At 30.8% G+C, this 19,210-nt stretch overlaps 1 protein-coding gene across 2 annotated transcripts in view; it reads right to left on the bottom strand.

Annotated features, from left to right (window-relative positions):
- The window catches only part of LOC124366076, a 37,883-nt gene extending 22,165 nt beyond the window's left edge, over positions 1-15,718 (bottom strand). Inside the window, exons 1-5 of one of the 2 annotated variants that reach the window (XM_046822303.1) lie at positions 15,473-15,718; positions 8,573-8,785; positions 6,881-6,953; positions 2,146-2,288; positions 800-1,709 (exon numbers count right to left, since the gene is read on the bottom strand). In XM_046822303.1, coding sequence (XP_046678259.1) covers positions 1,664-1,709; positions 2,146-2,288; positions 6,881-6,953; positions 8,573-8,784 — 474 coding nt within the window. In that variant the 5' untranslated portion in view covers position 8,785; positions 15,473-15,718 and the 3' untranslated portion in view covers positions 800-1,663. Of the gene's footprint in view, positions 1-799; positions 1,710-2,145; positions 2,289-6,880; positions 6,954-8,572; positions 8,786-15,472 lie in introns of those variants that run through there. The other variant, XM_046822302.1, reaches the window with a different exon arrangement.
- Positions 15,719-19,210: the final 3,492 nt, after the last annotated feature.

The following is a 19,210-nucleotide window of genomic DNA, read 5'->3' as shown; positions in this document are numbered from 1 at the left end:
ATTAAGACAAAAACAATCATAAGATTTTAGTGCATTAAGAAACTTAGCTGTATTTAAGGTACTCCTATTGGGGTCAATATTTATGTCCCCCAGCGATAACGACCTTATATTTAAAGAACTTAGGACTATTGCAGACAAATTCAAGAAGTTGAGACAATCTATCAGTAAAAGTTACAATACAAGAGTCAGGTGTGCGATAAACAGATAAAATCAACAAATTAATAACACTAAAAGAGATCATAACCGCTTCAAATTGTTTCTCTTCACAGAACGAATCAATATTTACAACAGAAAAAGAATATTTAAATGAACTTCTTACAAAAATTGCAGCTCCGCCATATGGAGTAGATCTACAGAAGCTAGCCGCAAGTAGATAGTCCATAGGTGTATAAAGTTGTATTTCGTTCTTCTATGCACCAGTGTTCATTGACACAAAGAACGTCACAAAGTATGCGACGGTTAAAAACTTCAAAGTAAATTCACCTTGTTCTTTATACATTGCATATTAATATGCGCAAGCACAGTCTCAGAACGTGATTCAACCACCTGAGTAAGCGGCACTCAGGCTAGGCCTAGACAATTAACTAGGCCGACTGAGGATTGGGTGACTATAACCCCGGGTTCGTTAACTGTCCTGATTCTAAAAAAGAGGGTTTCCACTAAAGAACTTTTACGAGAGAATCTAAACTTACTTACATACGTCCCTGTGGGCCAGGAAGTCCGGATCATACATTTTATCCCAAAGGGATAGGGGCACTCCAACTTTAAAGTGGAGTGTAGATACTCTTGTACACTATTGAAGAGTATCTTGCAAGAGATTTTATATGATATGATGACAACTGAAGACCAATATACACTTTTAAAATATCAATTTTATTATTAGTTTAATGATGATGTTACAATTCTCCACAAATTTAAAAATATATAATTTTGTCTATTTTCTACGTGGATTTTGCACTAGCATTGAAGATTATTTACTTCTGGATTAAGGAGTTTAAAAGTGGTTGCAGAAGCACAGAACATGAAAATTGCTTCAGCCACCCAATCAGGTAGAAATCACTGAAGTATGGTAATAGAAGATGTGGGAAAATGAAAGTGTGAGAGCAAGTTGATTTCTAGAAAATGTCCTGAACAAATGCATTTCATTATCCATGAAAAACATGAGAAAACTTGTATTAGTATTTAGCAGTGTTTAGGTACAACATACTGGGCATTTCATACTGACATTCATAACTATCAATCAAACTGGATCATTTAATACACTTCAGAGACAAAAAAACAATGATTAAAAAATAACAAACGCTGAAAAAAGTGTGAAGAATGTTTTGTCAGACTGTGTTTATTTTGTTGTGAAGACTGTAAAGATTATGGGTCGTACCGCCACTCTCTTTTGGGTTTTTAGAGTCTCTGATAAAATTTTGTAACAAAGGCAGACATGTTACAATTTTATGAAATATGTCTCAACTGGGTTCTGTTGGATTATGGCGAACACGTGCTAATTGAGAAACACCAAGCTTGACATCCAAGACAGTGCTTTTTCAGCACACCAGGAGAATTCTTCAGCACATACTGCAACAGTCTCAATAAAGAAAGTGTGAGTTGGGCTTTGATTGTTATTCATCCATCCTATTCACTGAACGCGACTTCTTCTTATTCCCAAATTTTAAAATTTGGCTTGTTGGGAAGAAATTTCGAGTGACTGATTTTGGCTGTAACAGAAATATTGACATGAAGTATTTTACGGTTTGGTAAAATCTGTTTATCTAATGAGCCGAAATAATTAAAAAATCATTTGGCTAAGTTTATAACTGTGGAAGAATACTATTTTGAGATATAAGATGAGTTTTCTAAAAAAAAAAACTTTTATTGTTATTACCTTTTTATTAGATTTACTAAACATCCCTCTAATATCATGAACAAATTCAAGTTTAACAAATTTGAAATATATTACAGAAGGAAAACTCAAAAGACAACTCCATTATCTATTCTGATTGTGAGCAGTGATAACAAGGGACCATAATGCCATTATATGACTAATTATCCACTTATCGGTAAAATAAGCCATTATTTATTTTGGAACGTTTTACCCGTGTGCCTTTCAAAATCTGCTAAATGTACAATAATTTAATATTTCTATTAACTCACTTGTCAGTGTTTGACAGATGATTTTTGTCCTCTTCCTTCTTGTCGTCTGGTTCCTTCTTGTTGTCTGGTTCCTTCTTGTCGTCTGGTTCCTTCTTGTCGTCTGGTTCCTTCTTGTCGTCTGGTTCCTTCTTGTCGTCTGGTATCTATAATTGAAAAAAAATAATAAGTTAGACAAACTTAGACAGAGTTTTATTTAAATTATCTTACATTATTCTAAATTAAATATTATGTAATTTAGAAAAATTAAAATTAAAAAAGGAATATAGTAATTAATGTTATATAATACTTTGATTATCAAATAACATAGTGGACCTTTTTATTTGAATTTATATCTAGCACATATTTTTAAAAAAATGTAAAAGTAAGACCTTGCTGACTGACATCTATACTTCTGATTTACACAAGCATGATTCAGTGATTTTTGGATTACACGTCAGATAAAAACAAAACAGTTTGCATTGACATGAGATTTTTAAATATTCACTTCCTCTAAACATATTTCACAGATTTTCAATTCAATTACATTAATTTCAATTTTGATAAAACATAGAGATTCAAGGCAAGTATAAAGTTGATGTTACATAGTATTAAAATTTAACAATGGATTATTATTAACAACGACGTAGTAATTATTTGGTCCTCTGCAAACTTGGTAGCAGCAATTAAATAAGGTGGAAATATAACACGCCTTTAACAAAACTTTTTTTATAATACAAGAATAATTCCAATAAGTCTAAACAAAAATTTTTCGGTTTATTAGAAAATAAGCAGAAGTAAAATAAAACATTCCCCCCTCCGAGGGCATTACATAACTTAGGAACGGCCCCTTAAAGAGTGGACCAGGTTCATTTGTTTAATTAATTATAGCAATTTGCTAGCATTGGAACAAATTCAAGTTGCAATGACAAATATGACAACCTTCAACGCTTTCATCATACCAATATTACCTTGATTACATTCACAACCTATGAACAATACTTTACAGACTTCTGATTCATATAAGTTTTCACGTTTCATCATTACACGCAATGTAAACAGTCTGTTGATTAATAAAAACAACTCCTTGAAACATTAGTGAATCCAAAAGATGGGAATAATCCAGGTTTAATCATCCTTAACCTTCCGATTGTCCATCAGAATTTCTGAAATACCAACTGTTTTCAATGGGTTTCATTTGACCCATGAAACATTGTAGGCTCTAAATGTAATTTGAGAGTCTTGAGTTGAAAGAAATGGAACAACACTGGGCCCAGTACCGATCCTTGTGGAACCCCTCTTGCAATAGGAAGGCACTCAGATCTGACAGACACTGAGTTACATTTGTTGAAAAATCTCAAATTAATATAATTACAATGATAATTATGATGATCTAATTATTATATATAATATTAATAGTTTATATTTAATATCTAGACATTTGCCATTATCAAAATGGGTTTACACAATATAAAATTACAATAACTTGAACTAACATAATGGCTTAAAAACTTTCAGTTTGCCTAAAAACACAGTTAGGCTAGAAAATGTTCTCTACTTGTTGAGAAAATGTTTAAATTATTCGTAAAATGTGTGTACTTTTATGTGTTTTTTTTTTCAAATCAGTGCATCCTAGTAGATAGTTTTCAAGGTAAGCCTGCTGATTTTCCTATCAACTAGTAACAATCCCTGGGCTTTCAGCTCTATTGATTCCAACCTGTTTTTACTGTATTGTTACAAATAGCTGCTGGTACTTTGCACCAAGTCTCTAGGCTGGCTGGACAACAATGGTGGAGCGGTTGTCCTCATCTGTACTTGCTTTTTTTATTCCCAATTGCCTAGATAGCCTGCCGCATTGATAATAAATCATTTTCATTTGCTCTAACAGCATTACCATAGTATACAGTCAGCTGATCAATTAGACAATCTCTTAGTCTATTCCTACCTCCAATTTGTATTACTTCTTCGTATTCTTGTTTTAGTTTTTGCAGCCTTGTTGAAATTCTTTTTTTTGAATGTGTCTTACACTTTCTTCTTTTATTATAGGAACATCTGGCCCATTTGGTTTTTACTTGCGGCAACAGCAGTGTAAGAAGAAGTTTCACCATCAAATAGAATGAAATGGTGGTACATATTTATTGTAACTTTATTTTTGTTGTAACTAAGCTAAAAATAGAGATATATTAACAATTTTTGTACCAAACTGTTCAGAAAGAATCATACAAAAAATATATAAAAATGATTTTTTTTTAATTTTACGGTGCACTAGCTCCTTAAGATTTATGTCTCGAAATTCAATAAAAATATTGGAAAAATCTCTAAGTGTTTGGATGCGTACTCACTGTATCTGTAAAATGAGACATCTCATATAATTCTAAGACCAAATAAAACTGTAAAAGTGTTGAATTTTAAATTTGTTTAGCAGAGCTGAAATTAAGATTGCTCCCAATACAATAGGCTTTTTGAACATACTAAAGCCATAGCCAATAAAAACTAAGAAGCTCTCTCTGTATTATTCCAATGTAATATTAAAATAGACTGATTTCTTAGGCTGATATGGCTATTCTCACGATAATCATAAAAGTACTCCACTTCAAATTGTGTCAAAAATTGTTATCACAATTCAAAATATTAAACTTAATAGTAATTCCCTCACAGCCTCATCACATGTATATTCAGTGTTTATATTTCCACCAAGGTAAGACTCATAATGACCAAGTTACTATAAATCAAGATACTACAGAATTTTGTACATCTAATGTTTTTATTTTGCCAGATATTATATGTTTGATATGGTGTCACTGAGACTTCCTGTCTTCTTAAATAGTGATGTTTTACCTCAAATAACCCACTAATTACTTAATTGACCAGTTTCTGGGACAAAAATTTAAACACCCACCTAATAAAACTTTCAATCGATCAATCATAATCTTTATTTACAACTAAGAAGTCATCCCCTGACGTTCCATAAAATTCTTTGGCTGGTGTACATGGGTCGATCCATCAGCCAGGTGTCATGTTTTTGTTTTAAGGCAGCTCCAGTTAGCACTCTGATGTCATTTGGTAGGAGGTTGAAAAGTTTTGTTCCGATGTAGGTTGGCTTCTTTCGAACAAAGCTGTCCTGTGTCCTTGGAAGAGATTTTTTATGAATTCCTTGTGTTGTTCCCATGGTTTTCTGATTTTCTCTGAGGAGGCTAATTTTTTCAACCAAGAGTGAGGTAGCGATGACGGTCCCTTAGTTTTTAGCTGCTTTAAAGCTTCTCTGCAGCTTTCTTCTCCGCCACTGCCAGTTCAGCTAAGATCTTATTGGTGCTTTCTGCATAGTAATAATACTCTGTTCAGGTTAGTAGCAGAGGTCGCACCCCAGATTACAATACTGTATCAAATGTGAGATTCCCAGAGATGCATGATGCATGACTTTGGCTACATCTGTTGTGCTTATTTGCTTCAATCTTCATTTTTTTACGTAACTCAATGCCATGTGGGCTCCACACCAATTTTGGCATCTAGAGTGAGGCCCTAGGGTTTACTCTCTTCCTCCAATAGAACACCAGGTAGATCTGGAATATGTTTTGTCCTGTCCTGCCAAAATGTATCTGTTTTTAATTTTTATAGGGTTTGCGGCCAGATCATTTAAAGCAAAGTAGTCGTAGGTCATATTTAAGACTATGTAAGCATTTATGCTTAGTTCTTCGGCTGTGTTTCCTTTACAAAGTAAGGTGGTGTCATCAGTGTACATGATCACAGAGCTGTAGGCTCTAATGTAATTTGAGAAGTCATGAGTTCAAAGAATGAACAACACTAGGCCCAGTACCGAGCCTTGTGGGAACCCCTCTTGCAATAGGAAGGCACTCAGATCTGACAGACTGAGTTACACAGCTTTCTGTTGTATGCTTTATCTCAACCAATTGTGAGCTTCCTTCAAGACAACTCCTAAACCAGCAAGATACAGTTCCCTGTATTCCGACATCCTTGAGTTTCTTTAGTATTGATGTCCCAGACAGTCTAAGGCCTTACTATAGTCGAATAATATTGCTAAGGTGAACTTGTAATCAATTTGGTCAATAATAAATTTTGATCAGTGAATTTGGCCTAAAGTACATATTTTCTAAATTATTATCTGAGCTAACAAATAATACTTTACTTTAAAGTTTCTCAATATACAGGGTAGCACAATTACAATAGTTCATCAAGCATAGGAGCAATTTTCTCGTTAAAATAATAAGAAATATTTTATTAAATTTGTATACAATCAAATAAATCAACTTAAATTTAAAAAAGTTACTTGCATACAATAAAAAAATAATAAATGTAAATGACTGATTAATACATTCTAAAACATGCAACAAAAAGAGTCAACTAACAAAATATTCTAGATAAAATTAATGAATATTTTGGTAACTAGGAGATAAATTTAAAAACAATAGATATGGGCTTGGAAGACCATGGAAAGGTTTTAAGGAACGAAACCATTCACCGTTGTGGTTTTCTGTGCTCACGCACATGCTGCATGGCATAACTGACATCACACCCTCTCACATGGAGTTGACTCGGTATCCATGGATACATGGACAGTTGGCGACACAGCTAACATTGCAGACACTTCACAACAATAGTCACTGGCATCGGAGGAGGGGGGCATTGTACACATACCAATACAATGGTCACTTAAATAAACAAATTTCAATTCATGGCATGCAATAAAATGGACTAATTGATCATTCCTCATGCAGAGAAAATAAAAAAATGTATCACTTACAGAGGGCCTTAGTGCCATCTTGTATAATTTCTCCAAGACACGTTCCATCTTGATTAGATACGCCATCTTCATCCTATATAAATGACATGATTTCTTAAAAACTAATTACTTTTCAATTAACTGCCTATAATAAGAATCATTTAGTAGCTTTTTACTGTTTTAGTGAGTTTTTTATCAGTCTTTCTTGTGTTAGATCCCAAAACGTATTCATGGATGACCACTCAATATTAATATTTAAGCCAACTCACAACGCTGAAACTATCTTCCTTGTATGTTATACTAGAATATGTTTATGTTTCTCAAAGCAGGTAATATCAATTAAAAGTTTTAATTTTTTTATTAATGTATTATTTAATATGTGAAGACTATGTAGAGCACACAATCATACAATACAAACATGCCATGTACTATTTAGTAATATCTTTATATGGTAATACCTTAATAATAACTAACAATTTTGTAATGCCTTCAATTATAATAGCTAATAATATTATTTTATAATAATGCCTAATAATTTAGCAATATAAAAGATCATAAAGTTAGCCATTATATTCAAGAAGAATATTAGAATTTAAATGAAATTTATTAGTCTTATGTCTTGTTAATAGCATTGTCCCTCGACAATAATTGAAACCCATTTTAATACTTTACTTAAGATTTCAATATAAATTAATTTGGAATTTAATAGTAGCACCACAAATTATGTTCTTCCTACATATTTAACCCTGGAAGAAGTGGCAGTTGCAAATCCTGTAATGGCAGATACTTTTTGGCTACTTGTGCAAATATAATTTTTAAATCTGTAAAATATACATAAGTGGCAAGAAAAGATTTTCTATGCAAACTGGTAAAAAGACCCTACTTTAAACAAAACTAATTTAATTTTGTTACAAAATAATAAAATTTTGCAGACGAGATGTGAGCAAATCAAAGTTTTTATCGCAACTATACATTTTCAGCATGTATATTATGCATTATAATTCAATAAACTCCTACTTCAAAGGAAACAGTCCCGAATAATCTAATTATGACCTACTTGGATTTAATGTCTGGTAGCAAAAGTTTGATATAGAAAATGGCTGAAAAAAATACAAGTACTAGTCATTTGCCACTGGAGGACATGGTTTAATACATTGAATAGTAGTGCTGTTTTTAGTCAGTGTCAATAGCACTCTCGAGCAGGGCGCACCGATAAATATTAGCTTTAGACAAACTAAACTACATTGACATAATATATGTTTAGCCATAGGAGATTGTATATACTTATTTTTCTGTAGTTAATGTGTTAAAATACTAGTACTAGTTATTTGCCTTTGTAGGGTTAATACCAGCACGATGGCCTTGAATTTCTTTCCAAAATTCTAATTTTATAACCCCTGACTATATTTAAATATTTTTGCTGTACCTCAATTGACAAACTTATTTTATAAAGTGCATTAATATGTGACTGTGTGTATTATAACAATATAAATTATTTAGTTATTGTTATTTCTTAAATGCTCTATGGGTTTTTTTATATTTTCTATACATGATTTTGGCTTATTACACTTCAATGTATATTTTTTCTGTCAATGAAATTTTTGTAATAGTTTTAGAAACACAATGTATCAGAAAAAGCGTTGTTTACAAACTGTTTATAGTGCTTAAACAGTACAAACTTAAAACAATTTGTTATCAATAATATAATCTTACCTTCTCTTATTTGTAAGGATATCATAAATAGATTGTAGTTTGTATCGGATCTCTGTTGTATTTTGACTTATCAGGCTTTCCAGCATAGGACAGTATTTGGCCCTAACCGCTGCCAATTTCTTTTTGTAGTTTGCATTTTTTTTAAAGATCTTCTTACTTTTCGTTGCACTAATGATACCTTCATGATGATCATCTTTACGTGGAGTATCCATTCTGAAAAACAATTATAAACTCAAAATAAGATATAGAAAGGGGTAAAATTATAAGAATCAGGAAAAAATGTATTGACATTTCTCAACCATACATTCACCAAGTTTTTGAAACAATTTCATTGCACAATTTTTAATTCTTAAAAAGCTATAAATATTTCTTGTGTACATGGTATTATATTAAATGGTTAAAATAACATCAATGATGTGTAACACCAAATTTAAATTCTCTGCACTGAAAATTTGGGAACTCAAGTTTAAAGTTCTACTTTCATTGTGATGATGGTTTTCCTGATGAATGAAGTAATGAATCACTTTCAATATCACTTAAAAAATAACGTAGACATTGCTAACTTTCAGCCATCACTATATCTCAACAAACATGAAGGTTTCCAGTTTGCACACAACATTCCCGGTAGCACGATCCTGAAACTCGCCTTTAAAAAATGCATGCTAAGTCTTTAAATGATGGGTTGGAGAAATGAGCAAGCAATAAACAGTTAAATCCATAGATTTCTTAATAATACACTCGCAACGTTCAAAGACCTCAGTGTGGTATAATCGTTTCCTTCCATCTAAAAGCAATGGCAGACACAAGAACTAATTACCAGCATTTGAAACAAAAAAATTGTTTCACAGAAATAATAGTGAAATTTCGGCAGTAAAATGTCATGACACAAGAGATATGATGGCTCACACTCATCAACTACATACATACAAATTCACATTTACAGCCATACACATAAGAAGTAGAAAGGGACTTATAAAAAAGTGAAACCAGATGTAATTTTGTATTGCAACAAAGGAAAGACTGGTATAAGACCACAGGGATCAAAGCGAACTTTCTTACTACTTATTTAACAGAAAAGTGATGGAAGAAGGTTTTCTTTCGTACATTGATGACAGCTTCGGAAAATAGCTTCATAATTTACAATGAAATACAATACTTTATTTGACAAATGTTTGAAGGTCATTGGAAACGAATTAGCATTACAAGGAACAAACAAGGAAACTCAAAGAATTATATAACGTACTTCAGATATGGGATTCACTGCACACCATTTTCCAGACAAAATTCCTGCAACCCAGAAAAAGAAAAAGCTAACTAGATACAGCAAGGTCAGCTCATACAAGGGAAAAATAACAACTGTAAAGAGTATACAGAAGGAAAATGATACGATACTACTGCAAGGTGTGTGATGTGTCATTAAGCATGACGGATTAGTTTTATTACGCCAAGAAGTGTTGTGCAAAAAGCTAAGTGAACTGTGTTGTAAAACTGCATTATAAATATTTCAACAATTAGGTAATGTTATCACCCTTTGTACAAATTGTTATTGTTTACATGTTTATGGCACCTATGCATTACAATAAATAAAATATTATACCTACGTTATTTACTGACCAAGTTTTATGTTTTTTGATTATTCTTTAAAAATATCAGTCTTACAGGTTTTTACGGCATTAAAGTTTAAAAACCTCAGCCACCTACCATCTTAAAATGTGATATGATAATATATTAATTTTTATATTTAGTTGAGATTGGAAGAAAGATAACTGAACCAAATTTAAGTTTTATATATCTACTAGTTTCAAAAATAAAAAAAAAAATAAAAATCTACAGATATATAAACAATAAACTAAGCATTTCTGACCCATGTTTATATTACATTCTTTGTTTGTCCTGACACAACAAATTCCTAAAATATTTCTAGTTCATCCTGTATATTATTTTAAAGAAAAAATTATAATGTTTCAAATTAATATAACATTTTTAAGACAATATTTAATAGTATGTTGAGAAAAACAAATCCAAAATGCTGTAAAATTGCCTAGAAAAAGTAATTAAGTAAGTAAGTAGTTGGTATATTTTTCTACCAAATGATATAAGTTCAGATACAAGGTCAAACTCAAAATGTGTTAAATATATAAATAGTTTCAAGGGCATAAACAGATTTTACAAATTAGTAAATTTATTTTAACATTTTCTTTTATATACAAGCAAGCACAAAGCAAGTTCACTTGCATCAGAAAAACTATGCAAATAAAATAAAATTGCAGTGGCAAATGTCTATTATTTTCAGATGGTAGGAGGTATTCTGTTTTATGGACACTATCCTAGAAATATCCACTTTATAAATATATATGAGTGTTTATTATGTAAAGGAGAAAATTGCATATTGACACACTGTTATTCAGTTCTAAGCTATGTTCCAAACTTGAAGCTAGATCTTCAAAAATTTAGTTTAAAAATGATAAAATATTTTTAATAAAGTGATAGACAAGAGAGTTAATAAAAACTTCCAAACTATCATACAGAAGAGCTATGCTTCGTTCATCCAATTTACATCAGTACCAGTAAAAAAAACAAACAATACAATTTATTTACTATTTAAATAGTTTCTTTAAAAGTGGCATTACAGGATAATCTAAAATGTTTATGCTATGCACAAGACTAACGAATTGAAAAAAGTAGTTTCCATCGTCTTGATAAATCTTATATGAATAATATACTCTTCACAACATACTCGGTTTACCAGTTTGTTTATACTATGTTTTTCTCATTACCAATATTACCTGTAAGACCAATGTAACCATAATCTTTTTAACAGACAGAAATCAATGCCCCCAATTGAACTGGTAACAAGAACTAAGCTAAGAAGTGCACTTCAAGAACAAAAATAATTAAAATGTAAAAATTAACCTATTGATATTAAAAGGTTGGTGACTTCACTATATAAGTTATGTCATACTGTTAAAATAAGAATGTGTGAGTCTATAACATACAGGTACAGTTCACATATTTGTGTAGAATATATGTTGTCGCACACAACTGATGAATGATAGATAGCAAGCGCAATTATGCATGCATGTAGTGGATGAGGAGATATCCACTCACGGACACTAGATTATACAGACTGTAGTCAACTATTCTTTCATCCATCCTTATAGGATGGTAGGTGGAAACTGGTTTCTTTTCTGACAACATCTCTAAAGATAATCAGGATGACTGCCAGGCAATCTGTGGATCTAACCCTAGGAATAGCTTTCGGCACTGTGGATTTTTAGTTTTTGATTTTATGGCTTTGCTTTTATATATATATATATATATATATATATATATATATATATATATATGTTTTATTTTTATTATGTTCTTTTATTTATATGTTTGTAATTTCCTGAAGACGGCTTAAGCCGAAATATAGAAACTGTTAATACATTTGAAGATTTCTTATTGAAGATTAATATATATATATATTTATGTATTATTTTAAGAACAGTTGTCATTTTGGTTTTAAGGGCAGTAATTTTAAAGAGTGGAATGATGTTTAGGGCGGATCATTCAGTACTGACTTTGACAGAAGAATCTTCCTTGATGAGGCTCTTTCCTTCAGAACACAGTTTTTTTTTTTAATAAACAATTCAAAAACAATGACGTACGGTACGTGTCATCTTTGTTTCACAAGCAGTCACGTTTAGCCTTGAAAATAAATAAGATAAGTAAATATTATTGTTTTGTTGTAATTATGTATAATATTTTAATTTGTAAATTATATTAATATTTATACATTAATTTCTAAGATTGAAAACTAGCCAATCCATATTGTTCTTTGAAATATCTATTATGTTATTTGATCCGACATTTTGCTTTCAGTCCTTTGGATGGTCATAAATATTGATGATTCCATATCATTTGCTAATCATCATCCGTCTGTGTTGGTGGCTGCATGCTATACTGCAGCCAAAAAAGCAAAATAGCGTAACATTTTAATACTTTTTACCATTGTGAAGGATAAACATGTCTGACAGCTTGTGACACAAATAACACATGTACATCGCCTTTGTACTTGCAGCTGGCCAATACTCAAATACCTTACACATGATTTTAATTTGTTTGAATTAATTTGGAACAATTATGTCTAATAGCCAATTAATTAATTACATTAAATAGCCTTTTAAGATTGTATCAAATAATACAGTTGTTCTGTAAAATAAAAACAGCTGGCAATTATCAATTATGAATATTTATGGGTCAAATGTTTTTATATTTAATAGTTTAATATTTATAATCAATAGTTGATTCCACTCTCATGATGGCCACTTATTATACTGCAGCCAAAAGAAAATCAAATAACAAGTGTAGGCTGCTTATTATAGTCTCCCCAAAAATAGCCGATCCTGGCATAGCAAGCACATAAAAATAAATAAAGATTTATTGTCATTTTACAAAAAGCATTGACAAAGTCTTATTATACGTCTAAGTGATGTAGTCAAAACAGTAAGTATTATTATAATAGACTTTTTAGATATATTTTTTATGTCAATAACATTATGTAGAAAAAACAGTAAGTAATTGCGCTTTATAAAACTAAACTATCTAAAAGTTAATGTCTTTCATACTGAAAAACTCTGACATATCATAAAATGGATTTTTTAGAAGCCAGTTGTACAGTTTGACTTTGAACAGTTTTGTTAGATAATTACCAGATATTGTAATTTGTTGTAAATCTTTTGAGTAATTATAACATGACTATGTTGTTTTTTTTTGCTTAATCTACAATACTCAATAACAATACTATTTCTATTTCTGGTGTTATAACAATGCAAGTTGCTAGTCAAAATGGATGATTAATTTTTTTTAATATATAATAATAAGTCAAAAATATAAATTAATAACAGTTTGCAAGCTTGATAAAAAGTGGTTTACAGTTTTCTAGTGTTTGTGATTTTGTTATTACTCTGAAAGCTTTCTTTTACATGATAAGGATGGCATTAATTTTAGCACTACTACTCCATAATACTAGGCTATATCTGATAATTGATTGAAAATAAGCATAGTATGCAGATTTTACATAGTTTTCAGTCATACAATTTATAATACGTCTAAGTAAAAAAGTTACTCTAGACAATCTTTTTGAAATATATTCAATATGAGGATTCTATCTTAAATTACTACCAATAAATAGTCCTAGAAATTTAGTACAAGAAAAGAAATCATAGGCCTAATTGATGTATCAACAGAAGGGGTTTGTTGTAGGGTAAACAAAATGTTTTGAGTTTTGACTTAATTTAGTACAAATCCATTTGATCTAAACCACACTGAGGCTTCCTCAACTGTTTCATTAACAAGAACTTGTAGTTTGTCAAAGTTTTGTATGGATATTTAAAAGTGTTGTGTCGTCAGTATACAAAAGATTTTCCTTAAAAACACTAGGAAAATCATTTCTATGCAATAAAAACTGAATAGGGCCCAGGACTGACCCTTGAGCTACACCATTCCTGATCACCATTTCTTTCGACCAGTTTCCATTAATATAACTTTTTACCTGCGATTATATAAATAGGCTTTAAAGAACTTAGCTGGACTCCCAATAATACTGTAATAGTTAAGTTTTAAGATCAGTTCATCACGATCAACACAGTAATTTATGGTCTGCTATGACAGTTTTAATAAGTCAATACAATCATTATTAGCAAATAATCAAGTTACTTGTTTTATATCTTGAATATATAAATGACTAATTTATTTATTTATTTATTTATTATTATTTCAACGGCATCCGCCAATATACAATAATTTCACAAAAGAGCATGCAACTTAAATATAACATCAACAAAATAAATAACAACTAATTAAATTACAGAAAGTAGTGATTATGCATGATTAATTGATGATTATTATTAGAATACTAATCATCAATTAACTAAATTCAATAGTCGTATTTATATTAAACGAGGTAAACTACTTAAATACTACTTTGTAAATCCAAAATCACTCTACTAGTCCATCTATTACTTTAAAACTATGACTATGAATAGTCAAATCAACCAACTTATCGACTGACTACCTTGGGTACTAGTTGAATAAACAATAATTCACCTAATCGATTACCTATCCTCAGTATAAATGAAAAACATAGGCTCAATAGTTTGACTTATTCTAGATTATAAATAAAGACCGGTAACACACAAGATTTTAGCTTTATATAATTTTATACAATTAATTAGTGTTAGTTCTGAATAAATTAATTATAAGGTTAAAACCACTCTAGACCTGTCTATTCTTTTTGTTTTAAATCAACCTAAATGATTCAAATGATTTATTCAGCTGATCTACAAATTGTAATAGGCTACGTCTAGTGGAAAAAACATTCAACTGCTTGTTTTTTGTTTCGAAGCAAAAAAATTACCCTACTTAGCTTACTTACACATGGCATCAACATGTTTATTCCAGACAAGCTTCGAATCAAGATTAAAGCCAAGCAACTTCACTCCCTCCATATTAGCACCATTGTTGCACAAGCTAAAAGTAATCGCCTGAGCCTTGTCCTGGTTTAGGCACAAACTGTTAAAAATGAACCAATATGAAGCATCTGTAAAAAAGTTCTTAACAAGTGTTTCTGCTGTTGTTTGCACAGTCCTTATGAGTTGCAAACCAGTCTATTCATCAGCATACAACAGAATATTACCCGCTACAATAAACAGAAATGGCCCCAGAATTGAGCCATGTGGCACTCCCATTTTCAACAACAAAGGGGTTTGAAGTTGTACCATCACAGCTTACAGATGAATAAAAAAACGAATAATTTTTAAATAATTTGATAGACTTTAGATGCCTTTTTAAGTCTACATTTATACTATGGGCTATTTATACTAACATGCAATTAAACATGGACAATAAACAAACCTTTAATAAATATTTCAGATATGCGTAGCCTAGCACTAATTCGCTCAGAAAAGAATACAATTAAACTACACTAATTTGCACTGCAAATGTTCACCAAATAACTTAAACTCCTTCTTCAATTAATTCACTGAATTAGCTAACACACTATTTCTTATGATCTAGGCCAAATTGTAAAACTTTCCACACAACAAACAGTTCGAAGTTTCAATTCCAAATAATGCGAATTACTTTACCTCCAAACGGGGAAGACAACAAATGCCATAGACCAATAAAAATAAGGAACTTTTCCGGTTTACTTCAAAGGGTTTTTATAACACTATGAAGCCCTGAGGTCCATTGCCATGTGGTTATTTGCATAGATATAAATGTCATAAAACTTAGGTAACATTCAATAAATGATTATCTAAGATAAGGATAGACACAAATATTCTTTTATTCCAATACCGAATATATTGGCTTCTTGTTTGTATCAGTGCATACAGTATACACGCGAATTTAACTATATCACAGTGTACATTCAAAATCGTACAGCTAAATAGAGTAGTTAGTACATTATAAGAAAAAATCAGTAAATTGTCAATAACATTTAAATTGATATACAGGGTGAAGCATGACGACCGCTCAAAATAATAGGATTCTGATTACTTATAAATTACTTTTATTAATATGCTTTTTGTTCCGTCTTGTTTCTAAAATACACAAACTATCCTTGCATTTTTTTTATCTAAACAAAAGGTTTTAATGGTTTTTTGGCCCCATATCACTGTACCAAAATATCTATAACTTAATAATAACGCTGTCAAAGATATTATGAAGTTCTTTTTCTTGTTTCTATTTAGTTAGTTTAATTATTTGATTTTGTAAATATTTATACACTTTTTTATCTGAAGAAGTATGCTGACATACGAAAATGCAAAAAAAGAGTTTACCAATATTTGGTTTTTTATTTTCACATGAAGAGAATACACACACACACACACACACACACACACACACACACACACACACACACACACACACACACACACACACACACACACACACACACACACACACACACACACACACACACACACACATTGAATTGGGGTAATAGGCCGGCCAATGATAAAACCAAATAACCAAACATTAGCCTAGTAAAAGTCGCTTAGTTTACGAGATATTGACACTTTTTTGGAAAACACAAATGGCTACTTTGGATTCATGCACTCCTGCTACAAAACTAGGACTTTTGTTATTATGTTAGCTTTAAATTAAAGCCGTAATGTCAGGAAATCTGGTTCACCTGAACAACAGGCGAATGCCATCACCGTTACTTCATTAAACAAAAAGTAATTTCGATGTTAAAGTAATTAAGATAATCTTCTCATTCAATGATTTGTGCTTTTGAGAAAAATCCGTCACTACACTGACATGTTTATTTAAAAATATGTTCATAATAGGGGAATTTTAAAATGATATAATCATATTTTTGGCATTAAAAAATAATATTTTACATTTAATTCTAAAATCAGCATTTGCAATTATTATTCAAAATTTAAGAGGTAATGTTGAGGTCAAAGACGAAAGTTTTCTGTTTATATGGAGAGGTTTACCCTAACACTTATCTTATAAGTAATGTTCAAACTGTTGTCCACCAGTAAGGCCGTAGTATCTTAAAAAGGATCGTTTGACTCTTCGCCCATTTCTGGAAGCATTGCATTCTTGTGCAGAGTGCCGTTTACCCGTCTAAATTGCCCGTCCACAAATTTACCTTAAACTGATGATGAGCCTGATCTCTCATCAAGTGATGATATTCAGTTGTCCAGTAGTGTATATTGTGCATGTTTAAAAAACCATCACTCTTGAAATGTACTTACATCTAACCATAAGATTTTATTTAAAAACCTATGTTTTTCTAACATTATTCGACAGAAATATTTCCATGCGAGATAAATACAAGGTAGTAAAGTCTGCACACGTTGCACATTATATGGATGGTACTGTTGTTTTGGCAATATCCTATGGGCTGTTTATCTCGTCTTACATTTGAATTATCCTCGACTTCTTCTACAATATTTTCATCGAATTCTATAACCAAGGTCTTCCTTCTCCATGTTGACCAAAAGGTATTCTGGCTTCCAAGAAGGCCTGATGAACATTTACGAAAACGCGATAACTTGATAATCCGTGAATTTAAATATCTTTTCCGATACATGATAGCAACAGCATTGCCATTGCCATGGTATTCTCCTTAAATTAAATGCATATTTGCTTATTCACTGCAGAATACCGACAAGGCATAGGTAATAACTGCAATGAGCTCATAATAAATATTGATTTTGAAGGACAAGTTTAGACACACAGATTAACAATAAACAACCTCATCGCAGAGGGAAAAGGTCGGACTTATTAATATATTCAGATAAGCAATAGATAACGCACAGGTTCTGAGGAGCCCCTCAGACTGTTATTGGGACATAATATTCATTCACTTTTTTTCTCAACATTCAATAACGGTTGTTTATAATGCAACAACTTTTTATAGTCCAACAAAGAGATCAAAGAGAATACATATCAGGTTACTTATCATAAATGATATTAATAAAATGAGTTACATTAGTAATAATAGAAAAAAACTACTCGTATTTATAAAGTGCAATTGGTATTATTATACCATTTTTTAAATCCCCATCATGCACATGTTTTAAAATAAACATGCCATTGTGGTGCCGAATATTTCTTGAAAGTACGAATCATCAAATGAGAAGATCGATTACCTTAAATCAAACAGGTGATGGCATTCACCTGTTTTTCAGTTGAACCGGATTTCCTGACATTGTTTTTAACAACATTTTATTTATTTAAAATCTGTTCAATTTGAGAAGAGCAATTATTAAATATTATATACAGAAACATTGACAGTTAAAATGAAGTTAGATGTTAACTATTTGTTAACACTAACATAATTAATTCAAGAACCTAAAAGATAGATCCAGGAAGGCAGTTCGGTGGAGTCTGTACACATTTTTAGAATTAGAATAGAATAGAATATGATTTATTTTTGAAAATATTACAATAACACATTGTATACAATGGTATACACAATGTAATAAATCAATAAAGTAACCTAAAGAACCAAATGTATACACAATGTACAAACCTAATGAGCAAACTTAAATAACAATTTAACATTCTTGTAAATAAAATTAAAACAAAAAACACTCGTAAATTAAAAGAAATATTTTCAAAAATAACTTGGGCCTCTAGAGGCAAGTGCCTGTAGAGAGGTTCCTTTTATAACAAGAATCGTTTTCAGCTCAAAGAAAATTTCAACAAAACTTTGACTTTTTTATAAGCTCCTAAAAAACATTGATTAAAAGTGTGCTGCTGCAGTTACAAAGCAAATGAAAATCCACTTAAATAAATTCAAACTAAAATTTACTGTTACCTTCTATAATTAACTAGGAATCTATGCAGAGAAGAAAATCCAATTCATCAAAACCCAATAACCACTTCTTTACTGTTTTTGAAAATAACTTTATATTCTCACAACTGATAATTGAAGAAATTATACTAAACATTTTAGGTTCCAAAAAACAATAACTATTTGAAAAAAAGCTAAGTTAGGCTTTGGAACTGGTATTGGTTCTTGCTTTCTTAATTTGTTTTTGTAACTATTTTTTAATTCTGGTAAATTGCCACTTATGACTTAAAATATTTTTAAAACTTTATAAACAAACATATATTTAAGGGGAA

The sequence above is a fragment of the Homalodisca vitripennis genome, chromosome 7, assembly GCF_021130785.1.
Source record: "Homalodisca vitripennis isolate AUS2020 chromosome 7, UT_GWSS_2.1, whole genome shotgun sequence".
Classification (NCBI taxonomy): domain Eukaryota; kingdom Metazoa; phylum Arthropoda; class Insecta; order Hemiptera; family Cicadellidae; genus Homalodisca; species Homalodisca vitripennis.
The sequence above is the reverse complement of the archived record's forward strand: the minus strand, read 5'-3'. Positions and strand labels throughout refer to the sequence as shown.